The sequence below is a fragment of the Acinonyx jubatus genome, chromosome X (genome assembly GCF_027475565.1).
Source record: "Acinonyx jubatus isolate Ajub_Pintada_27869175 chromosome X, VMU_Ajub_asm_v1.0, whole genome shotgun sequence".
In the NCBI taxonomy this organism is placed as follows: domain Eukaryota; kingdom Metazoa; phylum Chordata; class Mammalia; order Carnivora; family Felidae; genus Acinonyx; species Acinonyx jubatus.
The window spans coordinates 41,351,019-41,377,266 of record NC_069389.1 but is presented as its reverse complement, the minus strand read 5'-3'; the positions used below and the strand labels follow the sequence as shown (position 1 = coordinate 41,377,266).

Below are 26,248 nucleotides of genomic sequence, written 5' to 3'. Positions count from 1 at the left end.
CCCAGCCTCAGGGCTGATGTGAGGACAGCAACCCTGCAGCTGTCATAGTGTGTACATGGGAGAGGGCAGACCCAACTCCGGCCCAGCAAACGTGGACTTAGCCTCGAGTCATAATGATCAGTCAGACCCCCAGGAGAGCCTTTAATTCTTGTCTGTCTCCTCAGGACCCAATCATCTGTGGCTTTATGGCTTCTCCCTGCTTTGGATCCAAATCTATTGGGATGAGGAGACAGGTCCAGAGGTGGAACAAAGGCAGAGGTAGGGGAGATGGAACCCTCAGCGGAAGAGTAGAGACCTGCCAAGGCTGGGTGGTTGCTGGGAGGCTGAGGTGATGGGCAGTGGATGGTTAAAATAGCACCAACCCTGCTTCCATCTGGGGCTGGTAGTTGATGTCCAATGCAAGTCACCTTGGTGACCTCTGTTGGCAACCTTAATGTCCCTTAATGTACCACACAATGGTTTGTTCCCTCAAAGACTCCCCTCTTCCTTTTCCCAGAGCTGATTATGTGGTCTGCAATGGTATGTATAGGAGGAGACTCTCCCATTCTCAACTCTTCATCCCCTCCCCAGCCCTCAAAACTTTGGTCATGAGACCCTTGATGGGCAGTTTCATACTTTTGTTCAGTGGATTTTTCCATCTGCTGCTCTCCTGCATCATGACTAGCAAACTCCCATTCCTGCGCACCATATGCTCTCCAGGGGACCACTCCTTTTTCTATTCTTCTACATTCCCCAGTTGATGGTTTTATCTCTGTCTCCTCTCACAGACTTCCAAATGGACCATTCCAGCCCCTTACTAAGGAGATCTTACAGAGAGCAAAGGCCAAGGTGTCCAACCAGCACCTGCCCCAGAATTTGGGGTGTATAGTGTCCATCAAAATAAAAACTGGAAACATCACCCATTAGAATGTTAGCTCCATTTGGGCTGGGACATTTGTCTGTCTTGTTCTCTGATGTCTTTCAAGCACCTAGAGCAGTGTTCAGTACACAGTACATGTTCAATAGGTGTTTGTTGAATGAATGAGCCCTTTGACACAACAATTACACTTCTAAGACTGCGTGCTAAAGAAACACTCACACATATGCACAGGGCTCTGTGCAGAAGAATGAAAGGAGCAAACAACTGAGAAAAGCTTGTACATGTTTATTAATTGTCAATGACTAATACAATGTAAATTAATAATGTGGATTTACAACATGGAGCACCTGCTGAACAGGAACAAAATGAATGGTACTTGTCCAGGACACGCTGGTAGTGGGGAAAAAGCACGTGGGAAATGTTTATAGTAGTATCATATGTGTGTGTGTAAATGCAGAGGAAAACATGTGAAATCAAACACCCAAAACTGCCCTCAGCAGTCACATCTGCACATCTGGGGAGGAGGGTAGTGCTGTTATATGCAGAGAATTACCTGACAATACAATACTTATTTTCTAAGATAAGTGCATGGATACACAGAAAGAAATATGTATTAGGTATATGTTTTACTCCTCGACAAAACTCTTATATCTAACAGAATATTTGGCGCACAGTAACAAAAATCATGCTTAACTTTTCACTATTGTGAACTCTTTCTTTTGCTTGCTATACACCTGATGGCTAGGAATTCACAGCCATGCCCATGTTCATGAAAGGCCACCAGGTTCTGCTTCTTATCATGGGCATTTGTACATCCCTGAGGTTGAGGCAAGGAAAGGGAAGGAGAATCAGTGGCAGTGAGCTCCTATTGTCTGATAAATCAATACCAAACTCCTCATCCACACCTGCTCGGCTGTGAGCACTCTGATTCTACCCTACTTCATCATCTGCATGCATCTCCCACTGCTCCTCAAAGTGAACCTTATGCTCATGCCATAGTGACCCCCTTACCTGTCTTTTGAGTTTTCCCAGACTACAGGCAAGTGTGGCCTACACATCAGGAGCTGACCAGGGGTTTGGGAGCCCACATCATTCTAGGTAGGGAGGATCCCTGGGTATACTGAGCAGGGAGCAGAAAGAGCATGGGAAACCTCATCATTTAGCTTCAATGCTGCACCCCAAGGGACTAGGAGAAAGGAATGGTTTGGGGAATAAGCGACAAGATGGGATACCAGTTCTATAACAGACAAGTACATTTTGCAGGGCTGCGGGTATGGACTGAAGGGTTACTTACAGGATTAGTCATCTTCCTCGGGATCACTGATCTCTTCATATGCTATCAGGGTCTTTCTTTGGCGCAGTCTATTTGCCCAAATATTCTTCCCTTTCTTGGATCCTATGGTGGAGAAGAGTTGGTAAATGCGAGTTGGTTGGGTTGGGGAGTATAAGTCTCTGTTTTGTTTTGTTTTGTTTTCAGATAAGGAGATGCCTCCTCCCTCCCAAGTGCCCACAGGCATTCGACATAGTCTGTTTTCCACATCTTCTGGCTCAGAGAGGTTGAGATGTTAGACCAATACACACCAAATGCCCACAGTTTTAGCTTCTGGCTCTTCCCATTGTCAGATTTAGATTTCCAACCTCTTTACTTACCAGAACATTCATTCAGACCTTCTTTCATTCAGCATATTTGTGTTAAGGGCATATTGTGTGTCAGGCTGAGGGCTGGGGATACAACTGTAAGATGCATTCCCAGGTTATCACAGATGGAATTACTTGACCACATTTCATATTGTCAAGCTTTCTAGATTTAACGCCCTTGAACAATTTGTGAACTATGATTCTTTATTTCCATTTTATGGACTAGGAATCTGGAGTTCAAAGAATTTAGAAGACTTGCCTATAGTCACTTGGCTTTTATTTTTAATTTTTATTTTTTTAAAGTGGGCTCCACACTCAGCATGGAGCCCAACATGGGGTTTGAACTCACAACCCTGAGATGACCTGAGCTGAGATCAAGAGTCAGACACAACCAACTGAGCCACTCAGGCACCCCTAGTTACTTAACTTTTATATCAATGACAAGTCAGGTCTATGACCCTGGAAGTCATGTTCTAATATCTCAGCTGGAGCTCGGTGAGCTCCTCAGTCCAGTCTGGCTACAACCCTGTCCAAGATCCATCCCCCATACCTAGACCACATACTTGAACATAGCCAGGAAACAGAGGAGTCGTTCCCACATAGCTACCTCTTACCTGGTTTCTTCTTACTCTTTTTACCAGGGGCACTCGCTTTTCCTGGGCAGCGCTGCTGTTCCTGAACCTGCTTAGAGCCAAGTGCTACTGGCACTGGGTCTGAATCATCTTTTTCTTTTGGTTTCTTGTGCATCACCTTTTTAATGTGAAGGTCATACATAAACAGTATCAACAGCATTTCTCTAGTGCTTTAGAGCTTACAAAATGTCTTCACATGCAGTACTTTGATTAATGTCCTAAAACCCTGGAAGATCATTATATCACCTGTACCTAAATTATGAAGAGCCTGGGAGATTAGAACAAAAAGGAATGGCCTAAATGAGGATGTCTCCAGGGGTAGAACGTTTGTCTTCACCTTCTTGCAAACAGCAAAATGCTCCATGTAAGTGGGGTGTTGTAGACAGAAGAGTTGGGGTAGAATAGCATTCTAAGAATCCCCATGAGGGGCTCCTTTCTTGCATAGAAGCCAGTAGAGAGCTGCAGGGAGAATAAATGTAAAAATGCACAGAGACAAAACACTGCTGGAAAATGGTATAGAGGAGAGGAGTACAGGGAAGGGAGAGGAAAGGAATAGTTCACAGACATTAATATAGACAGCAAAGAAAGCAGCTCCAGATGTCACCTACTATCCTATGCTGGCAAGAACATTGAATGTGGAATTAGGCAAGGTGGCTCTCATACCAATTCTGCTTGCATCAGGATGTGTCACTGACCAACAATCTTAAGTTTCCTTTCATTCAGTTCCCTCGTTTATGAAATAGTGAACAATAAAAGTAAAAGAAGCTAAGTGAAAGTACTGAGCTTGCAAACACTTTAATGTGGTAATAATGAAAATGAATACTTTCTTTTATGACCCTTCTTTGAATTCTCTCAACTGTCTCCAACCGTCTCAACTGTCCCAGATGCCTTTACCCTCTAAAGTAGAGTTTATTCTACAATTGTGGAATCACTTATTCAGTGAACATTCAGGTACCTCTGAGGGACTCCCTGGGCTGGGATCGAGGCTTCAGAGATGCCTCAGATGCTGACAAAGCCCCAAAGGAGATCACAGTAGGGAGGGGCTGACAGCTCAGGCCATTCTCAAGCCACATGAAAGTGTCCCTGCCACAGAGCAGAGGGGAGCTGGTATTTCATTTTGTGAGAGTGGGTGTCTAAACAGAAGCATGATCAGCTTCTGTGGGGTAAAGCTTTGGAAGAAACCCTCGAACTTCATAAACACATGAAAAGTTTCTTGAGCTTGGAAATCCTTTGGGGGCTTTTCTTAATTGTCCTGTGATTCATTAACAGTGTTTAGCAAGAACAATCACCCCTTTAAAAAAAGAAATGTTTCAAATGTACAGACTACTACCACTACCTCTGTGGTCTCAGGCAAATTACTTAACATCTCTGCACCACAACATCCTCATCTTTATGATTAGTTTTTGTTACTAATATCCTCATTATTATCTGAGAATAATGATAGGAAAACATCATAGAGGTTTTCTGAAGATTAACGAAATTAATCCTTGTGAATTGCTTAAAATAGTATCTGACATCAGTATGAAAACAACAGAAGTATCAGCTATCACAATCTCTAATTATTAAGTTATTGATGCTACATCAGGAATTGTGATAAACAGATCATGAAAGGGAGTCAGCAAGGGTCAGGCAATATTCAATATTCCCCCGCTCTTACCGATATTCATATCTGTGGAGGAAGAAAGAGTCTCTGGTTCTTTAGATTTGGGAGATACTCACCTTCAGGCGTTTTCTCTGTTGCACATCAGAATCCTCCTGAAGAGGTTCATCTAAAATAAATGATAAGTGGAAGTTTTTCTCTGTTGACAAACATTCCCAAACACCAGAGACTCCTGTAGTATCAGGGAATTCTGAGGAAAGGGTTATGAATCCACTTATTGTCAAGGAGTTATTTTGAGACTGGCTTTAAAATTTTTTTTTGATGTTTATTTATTTTTGAGAGAGAGAAAGAGACAGAGCACAAGTGGGTGAGGGAAAGAGAGAGACAGGGAGACACAGAATCCGAAGCAGTCTCCAGACTCTGCACTGCCAGCACAGAACCCGACGTGAAGCTTGAACCCACAAACTGTGAGATCGTGACCTAGGCCGAAGTTGGACGCTTCACCAACTAAGCCACCCAGGTGTCCCTGAATTATCTTTAAATTGTGATTATACATTTATTCATGGCATCATAATTCATAATTTTTCTTCTGATGATTTATAAAATGTGAACTAAACTCCATCACTACTTCATCCTATTCTACTACATATTTCTTGCGTCTCCCCCCAATTAAACTGAATTAATTAAACTAAATTGATTGCATTCATTTAAAGATGTGTGACAACTAAAATCACTGTCTACTTAAACCTGGTGAATTTTATAATATGCCAGTTATACTTTAACCAAGTCATTAGGTGTATGATGAACCATGGATGATTTAGCAGTGGTTCTGGAATGTTTCCAGTAAAAAGATACTCCTTTAGTGTCAGGGGTGCCTGGGTGGCTCAGTCAGTTAAACATCCACCTCTTGGTTTTGGCTCAGGTCATGATTTCACAGCTCGTAGGTCTGAGCCCCATGTCATGGTCCTGGTGCGGGGCCTGCTTGGGATTCTCCCTGTCCCTCCCCCATTCACACACTCTCTCCCTAAAAATAAATAAATGATAATAATAAAAAGATACTCCCTTAGTGTCAAAAATTTTGTAGATTTTCAAGCACTAGATTTTCAGCCCTCTCACAGTAGTTTTGGGAACTTGTGGAATCTGGTCTGTCTTTCTGGAGAGTCACAGGTCTGTTGGAGATGGTTTGAACATTCTGACTCTGTCTGCTTACAACTGTGCCGTCAGAGCAGAGACCAAGTGAGTATATCTCATCCTCTTTACAGCGAGTACACACACTGCTCAAATGCACACAGATTTCTAGAATCTGCTACCCTTTTCACTGTGTGTTACCTGTGCTCACTGACAACTAGAAAAGCTCGGTGTGTGGAGAATCGCTGTCTCAAACTCTCTCCCAAGCTCAACACCTAGAATCAGGTTGGATTAGGAGCAAAAAGACTACTTGGTTTGGGTAAAAACACCAAATAGCTGTATGTCATTATATAATCCATATAATGCATTATACACACACACACACACACACACACACATATGTATATTATATAATGCATTAATCACTCTCTCTTAAGATATTTACCCAATACCTCTGCCCTATTATGAAATTGACTCTTGAAGTTTTTTGTGGATTTATACTTTTTTTTTTTTAAAAAAAAGTAACTTCTGTGCTCACTTTGGCAGCACATATACTAAAAAAGTAATTTCTATGCCCAATGTGGGGCCTGAACTCATGACACCAAGGTCAAGAGTCGCATGCTCTACCAACAGCCAGCCAGGTGTTCCACATGGATTTAGACTTTAATTATATTTTTCTTAATTGTCCTGTGATTCATTAACTGTGTTGAGCAAGAACAGTAACACATTAAAAAAAAGAAATGTTTCAAATGTACAGAAAATTATGGAGAATAATATGGGAAACACGTGAACATCTATCACTGAGTCTAGTCAGATATTACCATTATCCCACAACTGCTTCAGATTGTTCTGAGATCTTTATTCAAAATATAAGAAAACATGGGGCACCTGGGTGACTCAGTCGGTTAAGCGTCTGACTGGATTTTGGCTCAGGTCATGATGTCATGGTTTGTGAGTTCGAGCCCCACATCGGGCTCCATGCTGACACTGCAGAGCCTGCTTGTGATTCTTTCTCACTCTCTCTCACTCTATGCCCCTTCCCCGCTCTCTCTCACACACACACTCTCTCAAAATAAATAAATAAAACTTAAAAATATATATAACAAAACACAATAAACAAGTAACAGCTGAAGTCATCTGTACAGTCCTCACTGATCCCTGCCCTCCCTCTTTCTGCATTCCTGAATTTGATGGGTTTTATTCTCATTCAGGTTTTATACATTTACCATTGCTTATTATCCATAAAAATATATACTCTCATTTTGCATGTTTTAGGATTTTATATGAATGGCCTCTGACTCTACTTAACCTTCTACATCCAACTTTTCTTACTCAGCCATGATACTTTTGAGAGAGCAAACTCCTGAGAATCCTTCCCAAGCAGCTGGACCCAAAGCAGTTGGGCTTTAGGAGACCCTTTCCAGGCCCTTCCTGTCCACTTACTCTCATTCCCGGAGTCCTGGTCTTCATCAGAATCATGCCCACTGGACTTTGTGGCACATTTTTTAGGACACATGAAGGCTGGGAGGGTGGTCTTGAGACCTAGAAAGAAGCAAAATATTTGTTCTTTAAGAGACAACCTGAGAGGAGAGGTGGGATCCTGGGGTGGGATCCTGGGAAGCAGCAGGAAAAGTAAAGCTCATCAGCTGGGGGAATCACAACAAGGGTGAGCAGAAGAGAAACATGTGGGATCTATGTTTGAGCATCTTTGTGGCCACCCCAGGCCCTCAGCCCTGCACAGAATAGAAAAGAGCAGAGGGGCGCCTGGGTGGCTCAGTCGGTTGAGCGTCCAACTTCAGCTCAGGTCTCACAGTTGGTGAGCTTGAGCCCTGCATCAGGCTTGCTGGTGTCAGCGTGGAGCCTGCTTCAGATTCCCTGTCTCCTTGTCTCTCTGCTCCTCCCCCGCTCATGCTAGCTTTCTCAAAAATAAATAAAACACTAAAAAAAAAAAAAAAAAAAAAAAGGAAAGGAAAGGAAAGAAAAGAAAAAAAGAAAAGAATGCCCTGAAGTTGCCCTAGGATTTCTCCCCGCACAAAGGGCAGGTGTGGGACACTTGCAGCCTAGGAAGAAGCCGTGGCATGTAAAGGGACTGAGGGGGTAGTGATGTGTTCCCAGGCTTGTCTGTACCCAGAACTTCCTGTTACCTAGACCAGTCATGATGTCATAGTTTCTCTTCATGTACACATAGGTGATTTTATCTGAGTATCCAAGTTTTGCCCACTCTTCCTTAGAGAAGAACTTGGAAATAGCCTCGAATTCCTAGGAAAGAAAAATAAGTAAATCCTAACAGCAACTCAGCTAAACATGTCTGGTCTTCAGTTGGGGTCTCTTCCTCTGCCACAGGATCTCAATGTTGGATCTGTGAACTGGGGATAATAATCCTTCGCAGTTAATGTCATGGGTAACATTCTCTAGCCTTTCCCCAGGCATGCAGAAGATGCTTAATGCTGGTAGCATGCTCTTTTACCTTCCAGAATGGACTGAGAGTCACCAAATGCAGTGCAAAGTCACAGATCTGTTATCTCCAGGGATGGTGGATGAGGAGAGAGTGAGGATGGGAAGCTCCTGAGTCTCTGGATCTCCCTCTGACACCCTGCTCCTTTTCTCCAGTGCCTCTTACCTCACCTCCTCAGAAATCTAGTCACTCTACAGTGTCCCCTGGGCCACTCCTCTACCCCCTCCAGATCACCTCACCTTGCGTTTCTTCTCTGATTTCTGGGTAACCTCTTTGGGCCTCTTTGCAAAGGAGTTGCCTTTGTTCATAGCGCTGGAGATGGTTTGATCTTGAAGGGACATAACCTAAATCTCTCCAGTCATGTATCCAAAGGACCTGAGGAAGGGAGATAGCACTGAGGGTAGGCTACATTTCGTCAGTTACCTAGAGTTCTAGGTTCTACTTTTCTCCATCCTGGGCTTATCTGCCCCTGAAAAAGGACATGGCTGTGGGGGTGTGGGTTGGGGGTGGCAGAGTCAAATGAACAGGGAGCTGGAGATCTTTGGGAGAAGTACTGGTTAGGAATGACAGGTTTTCTGTAAGCATTAATGCATCCTTGAGACTTTGAGAAGGGATTTGTTACTGTTGATAGTAGTTTGCCTGAAGTTTGGCTTATCCTGAAGGAAAGATATAAAGACAACCTTGTTGGGCAAGAAGTGAAGTGAGCATCTAGTTTTATGAGGGGGAAGGGGGCATGTTTTGAGGCAAAAGAGTGAGGAGGTAAGTCCCAGAGACCACATGGTGTCTCTGACAGATGGGTTTAGGTTTTCAGGCAGAGGGATGTGGGGTTTTGCTCTGTTGAAAATAAATGAGGATTGCTAACATAAAGTGGATTTAGAGCCCATTATTAGGTTATTTGAAAATTATTGGTGTGAAGACAGCTAGAATCTCCAAGACTACTCGATCAGCCATCATTTAGGCAATGCAGCAATGTGGAGAGTTTCAATGCAGCAATCTGGTGTTCCTCAACATTGGGAATCTCTTAGGGAGAGAAAATTCAGGGGTCTCTAAGGCAAAGAAGGTTTCTGCTCTATCCTAGAGGAGTCAATAAAAGAGTCACTTAGGCAGTGGCTATTATCTCTGGTTGAAGAAATCTAGGGGCATCTAGCTGGTTTGGGGGTTTCTCAGGCTGACGGGAGTTCTTTCCTCAGGAAGGCCAATTAGAAAGTCTCACAGACGAAAAACTAGTTTTATCTTTGCCTGACGGGGATTGTCCTGAAAGGCTTTAAGTCACTTCTCAGTCCTAGGGATATTGAGGATGTTGGGAGGCCCAGCGAGAATTAAACTACTTGAGTGACCTGTGGAGATTCGTTACTTTTTTACCTGCCCACCTTTGACCAGTCCGCAACTGTCCGAAAAGAACGCTTCCCTCAGAGGCGAAGCAGAGGCGAAAAGTCGCTCCAACGGATGATATCCCACAATTCTACTGCCCAAGGACAATCAACCAATCAGAACAGTGAATGAACTTGAACTGGCCAATCAGGGGGTAAGAAAGTAGGCGAGGCAAGGGAGTCAGTCACGGGGTCTCTTAAGTCCAGCTCCAGGGACAGTACCGTTTTTTTCACAGTGGGTTGATTTTCACGCTTGAAGCAGGATTGTGCTCTGCCAAAGTTGGCCACTCTAGCTTCCGTAGGCCCTTAAGTGCGCATGCTCAGATGGTCCCTTTTTCTTCAGCGTACTGCTCTGTTCTGTGCATTTGTTGTTTAGTTTTAATAAATGCGAAATATGAAACCATCACCTCAAATCCTTGCTATCAGTCTCCAACTTCCTCAGGTATGGGGGTCTTTTCTAGGACTACTCTAGTGACTTCAGAATTTTAAACTTTTAAAAGATTGAATTCCTTTCATTAATAAATGTATGAAGTTATTGAAACAGAGACTTCATGTAGTTATCCCATTAAAGATAGCATTGCAGGTACAAAGCTGCAGAGATGTCTACAGTCTTTATAAGTCGATCCTTCAACAGCAGTCTCATATTGGATTTCCTCATTCTAGATGAAGATTAGCAAATTATCCATAATCAAACTGATGTCTTTGATTAGATGACTAACAAAATTTCTAGTTATTTGGCTAGGAGCTCCCCAAGGAAGAGACACACAAATAGGGCATATCACCGGTACTGTCTGAAATAGGAACTATGTGATCATTGTTACAGTGATTCCATAAACGCTGTCAGGTAAAATTTGACCCTTGACAAAAGGGACACTTAATGATGGGATGCCCAGAAAAGCTTGTATTCTCTTGACAAATCTCTGTGTTGTTAGAGGTGAGTGTTTCACTCCTATTAATGTTCTCTACTGAATCTTGAGAGATCTGAAAATTTGGAATGATAGAAGAAACACAATATTCATCTTGAAAGCTTTCCTTTTTGAGAGAGAGGGAGAGAGCAGGGGAGAGGGGCAGAGGGAGAAAGAAAGAATCTTAAGCAGGCTCCATGCTCAGTGCAGAGCCTGATGCAGGGTTTGAAGTCATGATCCTGGGATCATGACCTGAGCCAAAATCAACAGTTGGATGCTCAACTGACTGAGCCACCCAGATGTCCTTATCTTGATATTTCTTTTTTTTTAAGTTTATTTATTTATTTATTTTGAGGGAGAGAGAGTGTATGAACAGGGGAGAAGCAGAGAGAGAGAGAGAGAGAGAGAGAGAGAGAGAACCTCAAGCAGGCCCAGAACTGTCAGCACAGAGCCTGATGGGGGGCTTGATTGCACGAACTGCAAGATTATGATCTGAGCTGAAATCAAGAGTTGGATGCTCAACCGACTGAGTCAACAAGGTGCCCCCCCCATCTTGATACTTCTTAATAAAATTTGTAATGATATCTCAAGTAACAGGATTTAATCTGTTTTGCACAGCATCTACAACTACCTGAAAACTTCATCATGACAGTTTCAAGGTCTAAGGCTTGTTCGGGACATTCTCTCTTAAGTCTAGTCACATTTCCATAACAGAGGGGACAACGTATTCTGCTCTCTCTTGTTAAAATCAGAAAACATTTCTTTAAAAAATTTTTCAATGTTTATTTATTTTAGAGAGAGAGAGAGAGAGAGAGATAGTGGGGGGAGGGGAAGAGAGAGAGGGAGACACAGAATTGGAAGCAGGCTCCAGGCTGTGAGCTGTCAGCATGACCTGAGTCGAATTCGAATGCTCAACTGACTGAGCCACCCAGGCGCCCCAGTCAGAAAACATTTCTTACAGAATGTGCTGATAGGCCATGGCCCCATGGCGGTTTGGAGCCCCCCTAACAGGTGGGGCAGTAGAAATTATCTTTGGTGTAGGACGTGGCCGAAGACAGGTCCTCAGCCATGGTGAGGGATAAAGGATCAAGGCAATGATGGTGGTGGTAGCAGTGTCAGCAGCCAAGGTGGAAGTGGGGGCCTGCATGACTCCCTGTGCAAACCCAGTGAGGGACAGGAATTATTTTAAACTTTTTTTTTTTTTTTACTGTTTTTGATAGGTGTTTTTGAAAGATGTGCTTTTTCTAGAAGACCCGATAACCAAGAATGTTTTCCTCCTTAATAGTAATATTTTAATAGTAATAGTATTAAAAAGAGTATCCATATAATTACAGCTTGCTCTGTCCCTCAGGGGACTCAGAAGATACTTTCTCTAGGAATTCGTTCCGACCCCCTACCACCAGTGCCTCCAACGGGTCCCCAATTCCTCCTGTGCTTTCGGTCCACAGTCTTGATCTCTCTAAGTTTTTCCTCCCAGAATGATAGGTCTCTTAGAACAGGGACAGGGCAATGACCCTTGTGCCCAGCACAAAGCTGTATGTGTGCATTATCCCATGTAATTTTCACAACCTCACCTTGAGTTAAGTACTGTTATTATCCCTATTGTGTAGATGTGGAGACTGGGGCTCAGAGAGTTATGCTGCCTGATCAAGGTCACACAATTCACTCCCAAGTTGAATTGAGTCCAAAGTCTGTGCTTTTAATTACTGTTTTATATGGCTTTCAATATTTGTTGGTTAGTTGAATGAATGAATGCATCTTAAAACTACAAGGGACTTTCAACATAATCTACATAATCTCTAATGATCACCCAAATTTCCTATGGCTGCTGTAACAAGTTACCAAAAGTTTTGTGGAATAAAACAAGAGAAATTTATTTTCCCAGAGTCTAAAATTAGTTTCTCTAAGCTGAAAAGAGGGTGTCAGCAAGGCTGTACTCCTTCCAGATGCTCTAGGAGAGAATCTTCTCTCTGCTCTTCCAGCTTCTGGAGGCTGCCAGCATTCCTTGGCTGTGGCTGCATTATTCAAATCTCTATCTCCATGGTCACATCCCCCTCTTATCTTCTGTTGGTGACAAATTTCCCTGTGCCTCCCTCTGATAAGAACACTTGTGATGCATTTAGAACTCACCCAAATAATCTAGGATGATCCCCCTATATCATGATCTTTAACTTAATCACACTGGCAAAGTCTTTTTTTTTGTTGGTATTGTAGGTAACACACATAAATTCCAGGAAATAGAATATCTTTGGTGGGAGAGGTGAAATTATTCAGTCTCCCATAATCTGACCACTGGTCTCAGAAGATTCACATCCATCCCACATGCAAAACACATGTACTACATCACCAATACCCAAATTTCTCAATACATCAACTCAAGTCCACAATCTCATTTAATATTATCAGCTCAAAAGTACCAAATCTCATCACTTAAAATAAGTATGGATGAAACTCTTGGCATGATCCATCCTGGGTTAAAATTCCTCTTTGGACTTGGACACTAGAAATCAAGTTATCATTATTAGAGGGAAAGATGGCAGAGTAGAAATATCCTTAACTCACCTCCTCCCAGAGACACATCAAGGTTGTAACTACATTTAAAGCAACTCTTTCTGAGAATGACTTGGAGACTAGCAGAAAATCTCTTCCACAGCCAAAGATATGAAGAAAAAGTCCTATCAAGAAGGGTAGGAAAGGCAGAGATGAAACCTGGTTGGGAACCAAAGCCCTGGTGTAACAATCCACAAGTGGGAGGAATATGATAGACATGGGGGTCCTCTGTGAGGAGCAAAGGGTTCAAGTTCCATATTGGGTACCCCCAGCCCTGAAGATATGCACCAGGAAGATGAGCCTCCATAACATTTGGCTTTAAAAAATCAGTGGGGCTTAACTCTGGGAGAGCTGGTGGACTGTAGGAAACCAAGGCTCTGTGTTTTAAAAATTTTTTTTATTAAAAAATATTTTAATGTTTATTTATTCTTGAGAGAGAGAGACAGAGTGTGAGTGAGGGACAGGTAGAGAGAGAGGGAGACACAGAATCTGAAGTGAGCTCCAGGCTCTGAGCTGTCAGCACAGAGCCCGACATGGGGCTTGAACTCATGAACTGTGAGTGAGATCATGACCTGAGCCGAAGTCAGATGCCCAACCAACTGAGCCATCCAGGTGCCCCCCAAGGCTCTGTTTTTAAAGGGCTTACACAATCTCACTTGCTCTGACACCCAGCACAGAGGCAGCAGTTTGAAAAGCAGCTAGGCCATATATGAAGAAGATTTATTGGCTAATTTTAGGGCATGTGCTGGAGGGGTAGAGATCTGTAGGAAATTTTTCCTGGAACAGAAGTGTTGACAGGTGCCTAGCTGGCCCAATGTTGGCAGGCACCAGTTCTGTCACTGTCCATCTACCTTGATAGTACCACTTATCCTGTCTGACTCCTTGCAGCCCTACCCTACCAATGCACCCACTTCAATAGGCACCCCTTCGAAGCAGCTCCTGCCCCACCACTTTCTATGGACAGCCTCCTTTGGGACCAGTGCCCCTGCAAAGTGATTCCTGTGACAGGGAAGCACAGCTTCCTCCACCAGCATGCCTGTAAGAGTCATGGACAGGCCTCACAGCCAGTAACACCAGGGGATAACTCTACCCACCAACAAATCCACAGCAGCTTCAACCAGGCCTCTCAGGCAGTCATGCTGGGGGTCAGCCCCACCCACCAGCATTCTCACAGCAGTTGTAGCCCATTCACAATAGGAAGGCACATGCAGCCTACATAAGGGACACCCCTGGAGTGCCCACTTCTGGTGATCAGAGGGGATTGTGCTTCTGGGTCCCATAAGATGCCTTCTACTAAGGCCACTACCTTAAAGACCAGTAGATGTAGTTGACCTACCTAATACACAGAAACAAACACAAAGAATCAGATAAAATGAGGAGACAGAGAAATATGTTCCAAATGAAAGAATAAGTCAAAACCTTAGCAAAAGAACTAAATGAAATGGAGATGAGCAGTCTATTTGATAAAGAGTTCAAAGTAATCATCATAAAGATGCTCACAGAACTTGGGAAAGGAGTGAATAAACTCATTTAGAATGTGAACAAAGAGAGAAAAAATACATATATAAAAACAAATCAGAGCTGAAGAATATAATAACTGAAACGAAAAACATACTAGAGGAAATCAACAAAAGATTAGAGGATGCAGAAGAACAAATAAACTATCTGGAAGACAGTGTAGTGGAAATCATTCAACCTAAACAGCAAAAATTAAAAAAAAAGAATTTAAAATATGAGGATAGGTTAAGGGACCTCTCAGACAACATCAAGCATATTAGTATTTATGTTGTAGGTGTCCCAGAGGAGAAGAGAGAGAGAAAGGGGCAGAAAACGTATTTGAAGAAATGGTAGCTGAAAACTTCTCTAGCGTGGGGAAGGAAACAGATATTCTGGTCCAGGGATCACAGGAGTCCCCAAATAAATGAGCTCCAAAAGGTACACACTAAGACACATAATAGTTAAAATGTCAAAAATTAAAGAAAAAGAGAGAATCTTAAAAGCAGCAAAAGAAAAGTAATTAGTTACATACAAGGTAACACCCTTAAGGCTATCAGCTGATATTTTAGCAGAAACTTTGCAGGCCAGAAGGGAGTGGCATGATACATTTAAAGTGATGAAGGAGGGGTGCCTTGGTGGCTCCATCAGTTACGTGTCCAACTTCAGCTCAGGTCATGATATTGCGGTCCACGAGTTCGAGCCCTGTGTCGGGCTCTGTGCTGATAGTTCAGAGCCTGGAGCCAGCTTCAGATTCCGTGTCTTCCTCTCTCTCTCTGCCCCTCCCTGTCTCTCTCTATCTCTCATGCTCTCTCTCTGTCTCGAAAATAAACATTACCTAATTAAAAAAAATAAAGTGATGAAGGATAAAGAAACCTGCAATCAAAACTACTTCAGCAAGATTATCATTCAAAATTTAAGGGGAAATAAAGAGTTTCCCATACAAACAAAAGTTAAAGAAGTTTATCACCACTAAATCAGGCTCTCAAGAAATGTTAAAGAGACTCCTTTACATGGAAAAAAAGAAGGTCATTACTAGATATAAGAAAATTGAGAAATAAAAAATTGGTAAAAGCAAGCATATAGTAAAGGTAGTAGATTAATAACTTATAAAGCTAGTATGAAGATTAAAAAACAAAAGTAGTAAAATCAAATATATCTATAATAAGTAGTTAAGTGATACACAAAATAGAAATAAATAGAAATGCAAATTATGACATCAAGTACATGAAACATTCAGGAGGGGAGGGAGTAGAAATATAGTGATCTTAGAATGTGTTTGAACTTAAACAACTATAGATTTAAATAAGATTGCTATCTATATAGGGCGTTACATATGAAGCTCATGGTATCCATAGACCACAAACCTATAATAGATACACACACACACAAAAATAAAATAAAAAGGAATCCAAGCATAACACTAAAGAAAATAATCAAATCATAATGGAAGAGAGCAAGAGAAGAAGAAAGCAGAAAAGAACTACAAAAACAACCAGAAAACAATTAACAAAATGGCAATAAGTACTTACCTGTCAACAATTACTTTAAGTGTAAATGGAATAAATTATCCAATCAAAAGACATAGGGCGACTAAATGGATTAAAAAAAAACAAGACCCATTTATATGCTGCCCGCAACAGACTCACTTCAGACCTAAAGACACATACAGACTGAAAGTGAAGAGATGGAAGAAGATATTCCATGCAAATGGAAATGAGAAAAAAAGCTGGGGTAGCAATACTTATATCAGACAAAATAGCTTTTAAAACAAAGCCTGTAACAAGAGATAAAGAAGGGTATAACATAATGGTAAAGAGGAATATAACAAGAGGGTATAAAAATTGTAAATATCTATGCACCAAAATAGGAGCATCTAAATATATAATGCAAATACTAACAGACATAAAGGGAGAAATTGATAATAATAATAGTGGGGACTTCGACACACCACTCACATCAATGGTTCAATCATCCAGATAGAAAATCAATAAGCAGGGGCTCCTGGGTGGCTCAGTTGGTTAAGCATCCAATTCTTGATTTCGGCTCAGATCATGATCTCATGGTTTGTGGGATTAAGCCCCACATTGGGCTCTGTGCTGTTAGCACAGAGCCTGATTGGGGTTGTCTCTCTCTCCCTCTACCCCCTCCCCCATCAAAATAAATAAATAAACATTAAAAAAAGAAAATCAATAAGTAAATGATGGGTATGAATGAAACATTAGACCAGATGGACTTAACAGATATATACAGAGCATTCCATTCCCAAACAGCAGAATACATATTCTTTTCAAGTGCACATGGAACATTCTGCAGGATAGATCACATGCTAGGCCACAAAACAAGTCTCAATAATTTGAACATTATTAAAATCATATCAGGCATCTTTTCTGACTATATAATGGTATGAAACTACAAATCAATTACAAAGAAAAAACTGCAAAAAATAAATGGAAATTAAGCAATATGCTACTAAACAACTAATAGGTCAATAAAAAAATCAAAGAGGAAATAAAAAAATACGTTGAGACAAATAAAAATGGAAACCCAACATTCCAAAATCTTTGGGACACAACAAAAACTGTTCTGAGTGTTTATGCTGATATGGGCGTACCTAAAGAAAAAGAAAAATTCAAATAAACAATCTAAGCTTACACCTAAAGGAAATAGAAAAAGAAGAACAAAGCTCAAAGTTAGTGGAAGGAAGGAAATCATAAAGATCAGAATGGAAATACATGAAATAGGGACAAAAATCAATAAAGAAGATTAGTGAAATGCAAAACTGGTTCTTTGAAAATTTAAACAAAATTGATAAACCTTTAGCCAGACTCATTAAGAAAAAGAGGACTCAAATAAATAAAATTAGGAAGGAAAGAAAACGGACACTACAGCAATATAAAGGATTATAAGAGAATTATGAATAATTATATAACAAATTGGACAACATAGAAAAATGGGTAATTTCCTAGAATTTACAATCTTCCAAGACTGAATCATAAAAAACAGAAAATCTAGGGGTGCCTAGGTGGCTCAATCGGTTAAGTGACCGACTTTGGCTCAGGTCATGGTTTCATGGTTCATGAGTATGAGCCCCGCATCAGGCTCTCTTGTCAGCACAGAGCCCACTTCAGATCCCCTGTCCCCACTCTCTCTCCTTCTTTCCCCTTCCCCCCACAGTCTCTCTCTCTTTCTCTCTCTCTCTCTCTCTCTCAAAAATAAATAAACATTAAAAATATTTTTAAAAATAGAAAGTCTGACTAGACTGATTACTAAAGGATTTTGACTCAGTAAACAAAAACCTCCCAACAAACAAAGTCCAGCACCAGCGCCAGTACAGATGGCTTTACTGGTGAATTCTACCAAATATACATTTAATATTTTGAGACAGAGAGAGAGAGAGCGCCAATGGGGAAGGGGCAGAGAGAGAGGGAGAGAGAATCCCAAGCAGGCTCTACACTGTCAGTGCAGAGTCGAATGTGGGGCTCTATCTCATAAACCATGAGATCATGGCCTGAGCCAGAATCAATAGTCAGATGCTTAGCCAACTGAATCACCCAGGCCCCTGTCTACCAAACAGTTAAAGGAGAGTTAATATGTATCTTTATCAAACTATTCCAAGAACTCAAAGAAGAAAGAACACTTCCAAATTCATTCAAGGGCAGTAGTACCCTGATACCAAACCCAGATAAAGACACTACAAAAGAAGAAAATTACAGTCCAATATCCCTGTTGAATATAGATGCAAAAGTCCTCAACAAAACATTAGCAAACCTAATTCAATAATACATAAAAAGGATCATTCACGAAGATCAAGTGGTATTTATTCCAGAGACGGAAGATGGTTCGATATTCTCAAATAAATAAATAAATAAATAAAATTCAGGGGCATCTGGGTGGCTCAGTTGGTTAAGTGTCCAACTTCAGCTCAGGTCATGATCTCATGGTTTGTGAGTCCAAGCCCTGCATCAGGTTCTGTGCTGATAGATCACAGGCTGGAGCCTGCTTTGGATTCTGTGTCTCCATCTTTCTCTGCCCCTTCCCCACTTGTGCTCTGTCTCTCTCTCTCTCTCTCTCAAAAATAAGTAAATATTACAAAAATTAAAAAAAATTCACAAATCAACGTGATACACCACATCAACAAAATTAAAAATGGAAATTATACAGCCATCTCAATAGATGCAGAAAAAGCATTTGACAAAATTCAACATCCATTCATGATATTAAAAAAAAACTCAACAAAGTGGGTATGGGGGAACATACCTCAATATAATAAAGGCCGTATATGACAAACCCACAACTAATATCATACTCAGTAGTGAAAAGCTGAAAGCCTTTGCTCTAAGATCAGGAACAAGATAAGAATGCTCACTCACCACTTTTATTCAGCATAGTGCTGAAAGTTCTAGTCACAATAATTAGGCAAGAAAAAGAAATAAAAAACATCCAAATTGGCAAGAAAGAAGTAAAAGTGTCATTAGTTGCAGATGATATGATACTATATATGGGAAAACCCTAGAGACCCCACTGAAAAACTATTAAAATTAATAAATTTAATTGAATAAAGTTTCAGGAAAGAAAATTAATATACAAAAATATGTTGCATTTCTGTACACTAATAACAGATTATCAGAAAGATAAATTAATAAAACAATCTTATTTACAAGTGCATCAAAAAGGCTAAAACACCTAGGAATAAATTTAACTACAGAGGTGGAAGACCCATATTCTGAAAGATATGACATTAATGAAATAAATTGAAGATGACACAAATAATTTAAAAGATATACCATAGTCATGGATTGGAAGAATTAATATTGTTAAAATGTCCATAATATCCAAAGTGATCTACAGATTCAATGTAATCCCTATCAAAATACCAATAACTTTTTTTCACAGGACTAGAACAAGCAATTCTAAAACTTGTATGGAATCACAAAAGTTCCTGAATAGCCAAAGCAATCTTGAGAAATAAGAACAAAGCTGGAGGTATCATACTATAACATAGAAAGTTAGTATAGTATAGATTTCAAACCATACTACAAAGCTATAGTAATCAAAACTCTATGGTACTGGAACAAAAATAGACAATAACATAGATTGATGGAACCAAATAGATAACCTAAAAATAAACCCATGCTTATATGGTTAATTAACCTATGCCAAAGGAGGCAAGATTATAGCGTGGGGAAAAGATCGTCTCTTCAATAAGTTGATGTTGGGAAAACTGTACAGTTACATGCTAAAGAATGACTGGACCACTTTCTTACACCATATACATAAATAACACCAAAATGAATTAGAGACCTAAATGTAATACCTGAAGCCTTAAAGCTCCTAAAGGAAAAATTAGGTAGTAAACTCTTGGACATTGGTCTTAACAATATGTTTTTGTATCTGTCTCCTGAAGCAAGGGCAACAAAATAAAAAATAAACAATTGGTACTATATCAAACCAAAAAGCTTTTGCACAGTGAAGGAATCCATCAACAAATAAAAAGCCTACCTACTGAACGGGAGAAGATATTCACAAATGACATATCTGATAGGGGGTTAATATCCAAAATATATAAGGAGCACATACAACTCAAAACTATAAAAATGAACAATCTGATTAAAAAATAGGCATAGGATCTGAATAGGCCTTTTTCCAAGTAAGACACTGAGATGGGTAACAGACACATGAAAAGATCTTCAACATCACTAAACATTAGGAAAATGTAAATCAAAATTACAATGAGATATCACCTCACACCAGTCCAAATGGCTAGTATCAAAAAGATAAGATACAACAAGTGTTGGTGAAGATGTGGAAAAATGGGAATCTTCATGTACCGTTGGTGGGAGTGTAAATTGGTATGGCCACTGTGGAAAACAATGCGGAGGTTCCTCAAAAAATTAAAATAGATATACCATACAATTCAACAATTCCACTTCTGTGTGTTTACTCAAAGAAAATGAAAATACTAGCTCAAAAATATATATGCACCCCTATGTTTATTGCATTATTTACAACAGCCAGGTTATGGAAAGCAAACTAAGTGTCCATCTATAGATAAAGGATATGTGATATATATATGCCATAAATATATATGCAAAAAAGAATCAAACTTTGTCATTTGCAACAAAATGGATGGACCTAGAGGGTGTTATACTAAGTGAAATAAGTCAGACAGAGAAAGACAAATACTGTATGATTTCATTTATATGTGGAATCTAAAAAACCAAATAAGTGAACAAACAGAATAAAACAAAAACAGTCATAAATACAAAGAACAAACTTGTGGTCACCAAATGAGGGGGATGGGAAAAATCGATAAAGGGGACTAAGAGGTAAAAATCTCCAGTTTTATTACCCTTTCTTTGTGTCTGTAACATTTTGGGAGTCTAACAGTCTTCCTCCAGTTTGTCCTGCCTCTGCCTCTGCCTCTTTCAGTCCATTCTGGCAATTTTTCAAATGATATTCTCAAAAACCTTGTAGATTTCCCATATGTCACAGAAATTCATGCCATTAGTCCATAGGGTCTTGCACAGATCCTTCCCAGATAATCCCATCTCTATTCCTAGCTATGGCTGAGATGGTTGAAGAGATTCATAAGTCACACACTTACTCTCTTCAGTATTAGCAAACACAACCACATTCTTGACTTTCTCGCCATAGCACACCTTCATGAGAGTAAATAGCTTAATTTTGTGTATTTTACAATGTTGATATGCTGAAAAATTTCCAAATCACCAAGTCCTGGATCTATTTTGCTTAATAGTTCTTTCCTCAATTTATCTCTTTCCTTTGACACTTAACTAATGCAGCAGGAATAAATTAGGCCATACCTTCAACACTTTGCTTAGAAATCCTCTCAGCTAAATATCCAAGTTTGTCACCTATAATTTCTGCTTTCCACATGATGGTAGGACATAATTCAGGTAAGTTTTGTCAGTGTGTAACAAAGATTGCCTTTCCTCCAGTTTCCAATAACATGCTGCTCATTTCCTTCCTATTTACCACCAGCATAACCCTTAATATTTATATTTCTAACATTTTACTTTTGACAATACATGTATTTTCTAAAATGATATATGTTTTATCTTCCATGCTCTTCACTTCCTTCTGAGATCTCACCAGAGTAACACTCAGTGTTAATATTTCTACCAACAATTTGTTTAATTCAATCTAGGATTTTTCCATCAAGCTTCTCAACATTTTTCTAGCCTCTATCCATTATCCAACTCCAAATTTACTTTCACACTTTTAGGTATTTGTTATGGCAGCTTTCCACTTCCAGGTACCAAAATCTGTATTAGTTTCCTCTGGCTGCTATAACAAATTACCACAAACTTGTTGACACAAACAACAGAAAATTATTTTCTCATGGTTCTGTAGGCCATATGTCTGAAATCAGTATCACCGGTCAATATGAAGCTGTCAGAGGGCTGTGTTCCCTCCACAGGCTCTAGGGAGAATCATGCCTTACCTTACCTCTTCCAGTTCCTGTCACTGTCTTTATTCCCTAACTTTTGGTGGCATTGCTACAATCTTCAAGGTTAACCTCCTCATATCTTTCTGTGTTTAATCTTTACATTGCCTTCTTCTGTGTGTATCTCTTAAATCTCCTACTTATTTCGTTTGTCTTTTCAATGCACAGTCTTTATTTTCTCTAAAAATTGAGGTAAAGGGGACTCTTTTGAAAAGGAAACCATATGCATGATCGAAAATGGGTAGCTCTTAACTTACTCAATGTTATGTGTCAATTATATCTCAATAAAGCCTGGAAAATTTCTTAATACAAAAAAAAAAACTGAAAAAAAGAAAACGGGAGGGTCCAGCTTCATGCAATAGCTCCAATGTGCTCAGAGGAAGAAATGAAAGTTGTCCAAAGTTAACCAAAAATTTCCTATTTCCTGAATGACTAGTATTTCCTGAGTGACTAGTATTTCAAAGATGAAAGCAATCAGTCAAAAGTTTGAGTCTTACTGTCCCTGGAAATATGAAACACTGATGCTCCTGTTACCTCAGCTGAGCATGCTGGCTGGCATTTCTGGTATTAGTGAAAAAATTGCCCCAATTTCCCAGGCTCTTCTGCTTTCCCCATGACCAACCTGGGATCTGCCCAGTCCTCCTGCCCCAAGAGAACAGCTAATTCTTGTAAGTCTTGGAGAATACTCTGCAGATGTGAATGTCTTGTACCATGAACCAACTTCACAAGAGTGTTGGACAGGCAAAGGTTTCTATAAGGGTCAGGAGAATCAGAGTAGGGCAAGATTGTCAACAATAGCCCCACCAGAAGGACAATATTTCAGGGTGGGCCTTCTCCTTTGTCCCTTTTCATTGTGGCCGGACTGGTCCTGGATTTTTAGAAGCTCACAGTGACATTCTACAGGCACTCAATGGTTTTGCTATTTCAGACCCTTGGGGCACCCAGGTCCTCCTGCAGTCACTGAGGTACTTGTCACACTAGGGCTCTAGGCTCTCAACCAAGGCACAGTGGAGGCTGGTCTGTGCCCCCTACCATGTTGACTTGATGAAGTGGGAGAAGACCCTCCAGAGCAGGCACAACAAGAAGTAGTGCTAGACCAGTTGGGAGTAGATGATGCCTGGGTGCACTGCATAGGTGGTGACCCCTGTGCCTTGGAGCCTCTTGGCCAGTTCCCAATTAAAAATATATTGGCCACCTAGCTGTGGCAATGAGCAAAACTCCTGGCTGTAGTGCTTCTTACCCTAGAGTTTGTGGAAATGAATCTTGCCAGCATGGTGAGTTACTGATGACAGGTTCATCACCTGTGAGGGTGCAGATGTTTTCAGCAGCTCCAGGAGCAAGTGGGCACAAAAGAAGTGGCCCAGGTGGTTGACTCCTAGGTGGGTTTCAAAGTCACCAGCTGTCTTGGAATATGGATGCATTATCACTCTTGCTTTGTTGGTCAAAATATGGAGCTGCTTTTTCTCTGCCAGAAAGCCCTTAGCAAAGGCTCAGGTGGATTTGGTATTGGACGGGTCCAGTTTCTGAATTAGCATCTGAGAGTTCTTTGTATTGGCCTAGATTTCACTGGCCAGCAGATTATCCCCCTTAAGTATATCTTGGTAGGCAATGCATAGTTGGGCTCCTCTGCTACCAAGCTCTCTGTCTCCTTGCTAATGTCTATGTTGGCTCCAGTGATCACCCCTATCTTCCTGGGAAGCTGTATGTTTGTTCTCCATACCCCAGCAGCAAAGAACTTCCTAATGGATGGAGCTATCACATATTGGAAAGAAAGGAAGGAGGTGAGCAGTCCAAAGATAACTGGCATCTTTTCAATTTTTTTAGTTGCTGCTTCTTTAGCAAAAGCAGCTTTTATTCCAACTCTGGCTTTGTCTCCTGGTCTGGGTCCAACCTTTGGCTGCTTCTCTCTCCCCCTTCTTTAGCTTCTCTAGCTCCTGGGCACTCAGTAACATCTTGGCTTGCCTCTTCTTACAAGGACACATGTGGTTGCATTTAAGGCTCACCGAGATAATCCAGGATAATCTCCCTATCTCAACAGCCTTAACTTAATCATATTTACAAAGAACCATTTTCCAAATAAGGTAACATTTACAGGTTCCATGGATTATGGCTTAATATCTTTGGGGGGCATTATTCAGCCTACTACAAGGAGTAAATCAGACACCTTGTTCTGAAGTTCTAGGATCACTGGGTTTGGAAAGGAGTTACCAGAGCTTTCTGAGGCCACATGGGCAGAAGTCAGTGGAGACTGGTGGGAGGGATGTGGGCTCTGTGGTCAGACAGACCTGAATTAGCTTTCCAGCCTCAACATCTGATGACCTTGGGCAAGTTACTTAACCTTTCTGACTCTCCATTTCTCCCTCTGTGAAATGAAGTAATAACTGTTCCTCCCTCACAGGGCTGTTGTAACTTGTACTTGTAAAGCACTTAGCATAGGGCTAGGGACATTGTGAGTGATCAACAAATATTAGCTGTTATTATTAAATCATGAACATGGTGGCAATAATATCATACATTTGTTCTGTGTTTACTTTCTTCTGGTTTCACAAGAGATCGTAACATACACTCCCAGGAGGATATGATATAGATGTCCTTATTGCCCCATATCACAGATGTAGTTTCAAGAGGCCAGGACTTGCCCAGAGTCAGTTAACAAGTAGTAGAGGAATAGACGAAGACCATGTCTGGCTGATCTTTCAAAATAATGTTAGGAGGAGATTGTAAACCCCAGCACATGCAGAGGGCGTATGTAAATGATGGACACGTCTGCAAGCAGGAAAGTCTATGGCCAGTTGTATGGACAGACTTGCCAACTCTTAGGGCTGCAGACTGTGGTGTGAAAAACCAGGATGGTGGAGGTCTCTGTGCTCAGTAATTTTCTACAAAGACAACAAGAGACACTCTCTGCCCAGTGGTGGTGACAGATCCCTGTATGGGGGCAAAGCCTGTACCATGAGCCAGGATGCTGTGTACCTTCTGACTCCAGGCTGGATGGATGAAAAAGCCAGCATCATGTGGCTCTGGGAGTTTTCCATGATTCCTGAAGAATATTGTTCATTGAGCCCAAGATTTTTTTCACTCTATATTTCAATCTCTTTTCTTAAAAATTAAACTTTATATTAAGTGTAACATAAAGATGGAATCTTGCACAAATTGTAGCTATCATTTGACATAGGTAGGGGAACTCAAGATTTAAGAGTTGGTATTATTTTCCTCAAGGTAAACCACTGCTGTTGAGTATGATATCAGAAAAATATATCTACCAGTTTCATGGTTCAACAACTTAGACTTTCTTGCATGTATTTCTGATATGATTGGCCATGTAGACTATTGTTACCTATGACATTAAAAATAGCTTTATTGAGGTGCATGGGTGGCTCAGTCGGTTAACCATCTGACTTCAGCTCAGAACATGATGATCTCACAGCTCATGGGTTTGAGCCCTGCGTCAGGCTCTGTGCTGACAGCTCAGAGCCTGGAATCTGCTTTGGATTCTGTGTCTCCCCTTCTCTCTGCCTCTCCCCTGCTTGTGCTCTGTCTCTCTCTCTCAAAAATAAATAAGCATTAAAATTTTTGAAAAAAAACTTTATCGAGATATAATTGTCATACAATAAATTATACATATTAGAAGTGTACAATTTAATGAGTTTATATATTACACATATTCACCATAATCAAGATCTTAAATATATTCATCACTCTCCCCACTCTCATCCCCACTCTCACACATTCACTGATCCTGTCACTAAAGTTTAGTTTGCATTTTTATAAAGTTTTATATAAATAGTACCCTTATTCGTATAACTTCCTTCACTCAGTATTATTTTGAGATTCATCCATGTTGTGTAATATGCATATACTCTAATTTGCTTTTCCATTCATTTGTTGATGGACATTTAGGTTGTTTTCAGTTTTTGACTATTACAAATACACTTGCCATGCAAATATTGTACATGCCTTTGTATAGACATATTTTCTTTTCTCTTGGAAAACAACTAAGAATGGGATAGCTGGATCATATGGCAGATACATGGTTAGATTTTTTTTAAATGTTTATTTATTTGTTTTGAGAGAGAGAGAGATAGAGAAAGTGAGCAGGGGAGGGGCAAAGAGAGAGGGAGAGCAAGAATCCCAAGCATGTTCTGT

At 40.6% G+C, this 26,248-nt stretch overlaps 1 protein-coding gene and 2 pseudogenes across 2 annotated transcripts; all 3 read right to left on the bottom strand.

Annotated features, from left to right (window-relative positions):
- Positions 1 to 1,129: 1,129 nt before the first annotated feature.
- LOC106985708 (protein SSX1-like) lies at positions 1,130 to 9,811 on the bottom strand. Of its 2 annotated transcripts, none has more exons than XM_053201934.1 (8): positions 9,683 to 9,811; positions 8,552 to 8,687; positions 8,002 to 8,116; positions 7,301 to 7,399; positions 4,849 to 4,898; positions 3,112 to 3,247; positions 2,154 to 2,255; positions 1,130 to 1,676 (listed from the first exon to the last, which is right to left on the bottom strand). In XM_053201934.1, the coding sequence occupies exons 2-7, from the start codon at positions 8,651 to 8,653 to the stop codon at positions 2,158 to 2,160; spliced, it is 600 nt and encodes a 199-aa protein (XP_053057909.1). In that variant the 5' UTR covers positions 8,654 to 8,687; positions 9,683 to 9,811; the 3' UTR covers positions 1,130 to 1,676; positions 2,154 to 2,157. The 2 variants fall into 2 exon arrangements, with proteins under 2 accessions (XP_053057909.1, XP_014939377.1); XM_015083891.3 differs by having other exon boundaries at positions 9,675 to 9,786.
- A 428-nt stretch (positions 9,812 to 10,239) lies between these two features.
- LOC106985707 (E3 ubiquitin-protein ligase RNF138-like) lies at positions 10,240 to 11,657 on the bottom strand (annotated as a pseudogene).
- An 11,214-nt stretch (positions 11,658 to 22,871) lies between these two features.
- LOC106985706 (retinol dehydrogenase 12-like) lies at positions 22,872 to 23,909 on the bottom strand (annotated as a pseudogene).
- Between the last annotated feature and the right edge of the window lie 2,339 nt (positions 23,910 to 26,248).

Excerpts from the sequence above, each read along its gene's own strand:
- LOC106985708 (XM_053201934.1), bottom strand. The coding sequence starts at position 8,653 with ATGTCCCTTCAAGATCAAACCATCTCCAGCGCTATGAACAAAGGCAAC. Across the intron at positions 4,899-7,300 it reads CCAGGACTCCGGGAATGAGA|ATGAACCTCTTCAGGAGGAT; the intron begins GTAAGTGGACAG and ends CATTTATTTTAG. Across the intron at positions 3,248-4,848 it reads AACAGAGAAAACGCCTGAAG|GTGATGCACAAGAAACCAAA; the intron begins GTGAGTATCTCC and ends CACATTAAAAAG.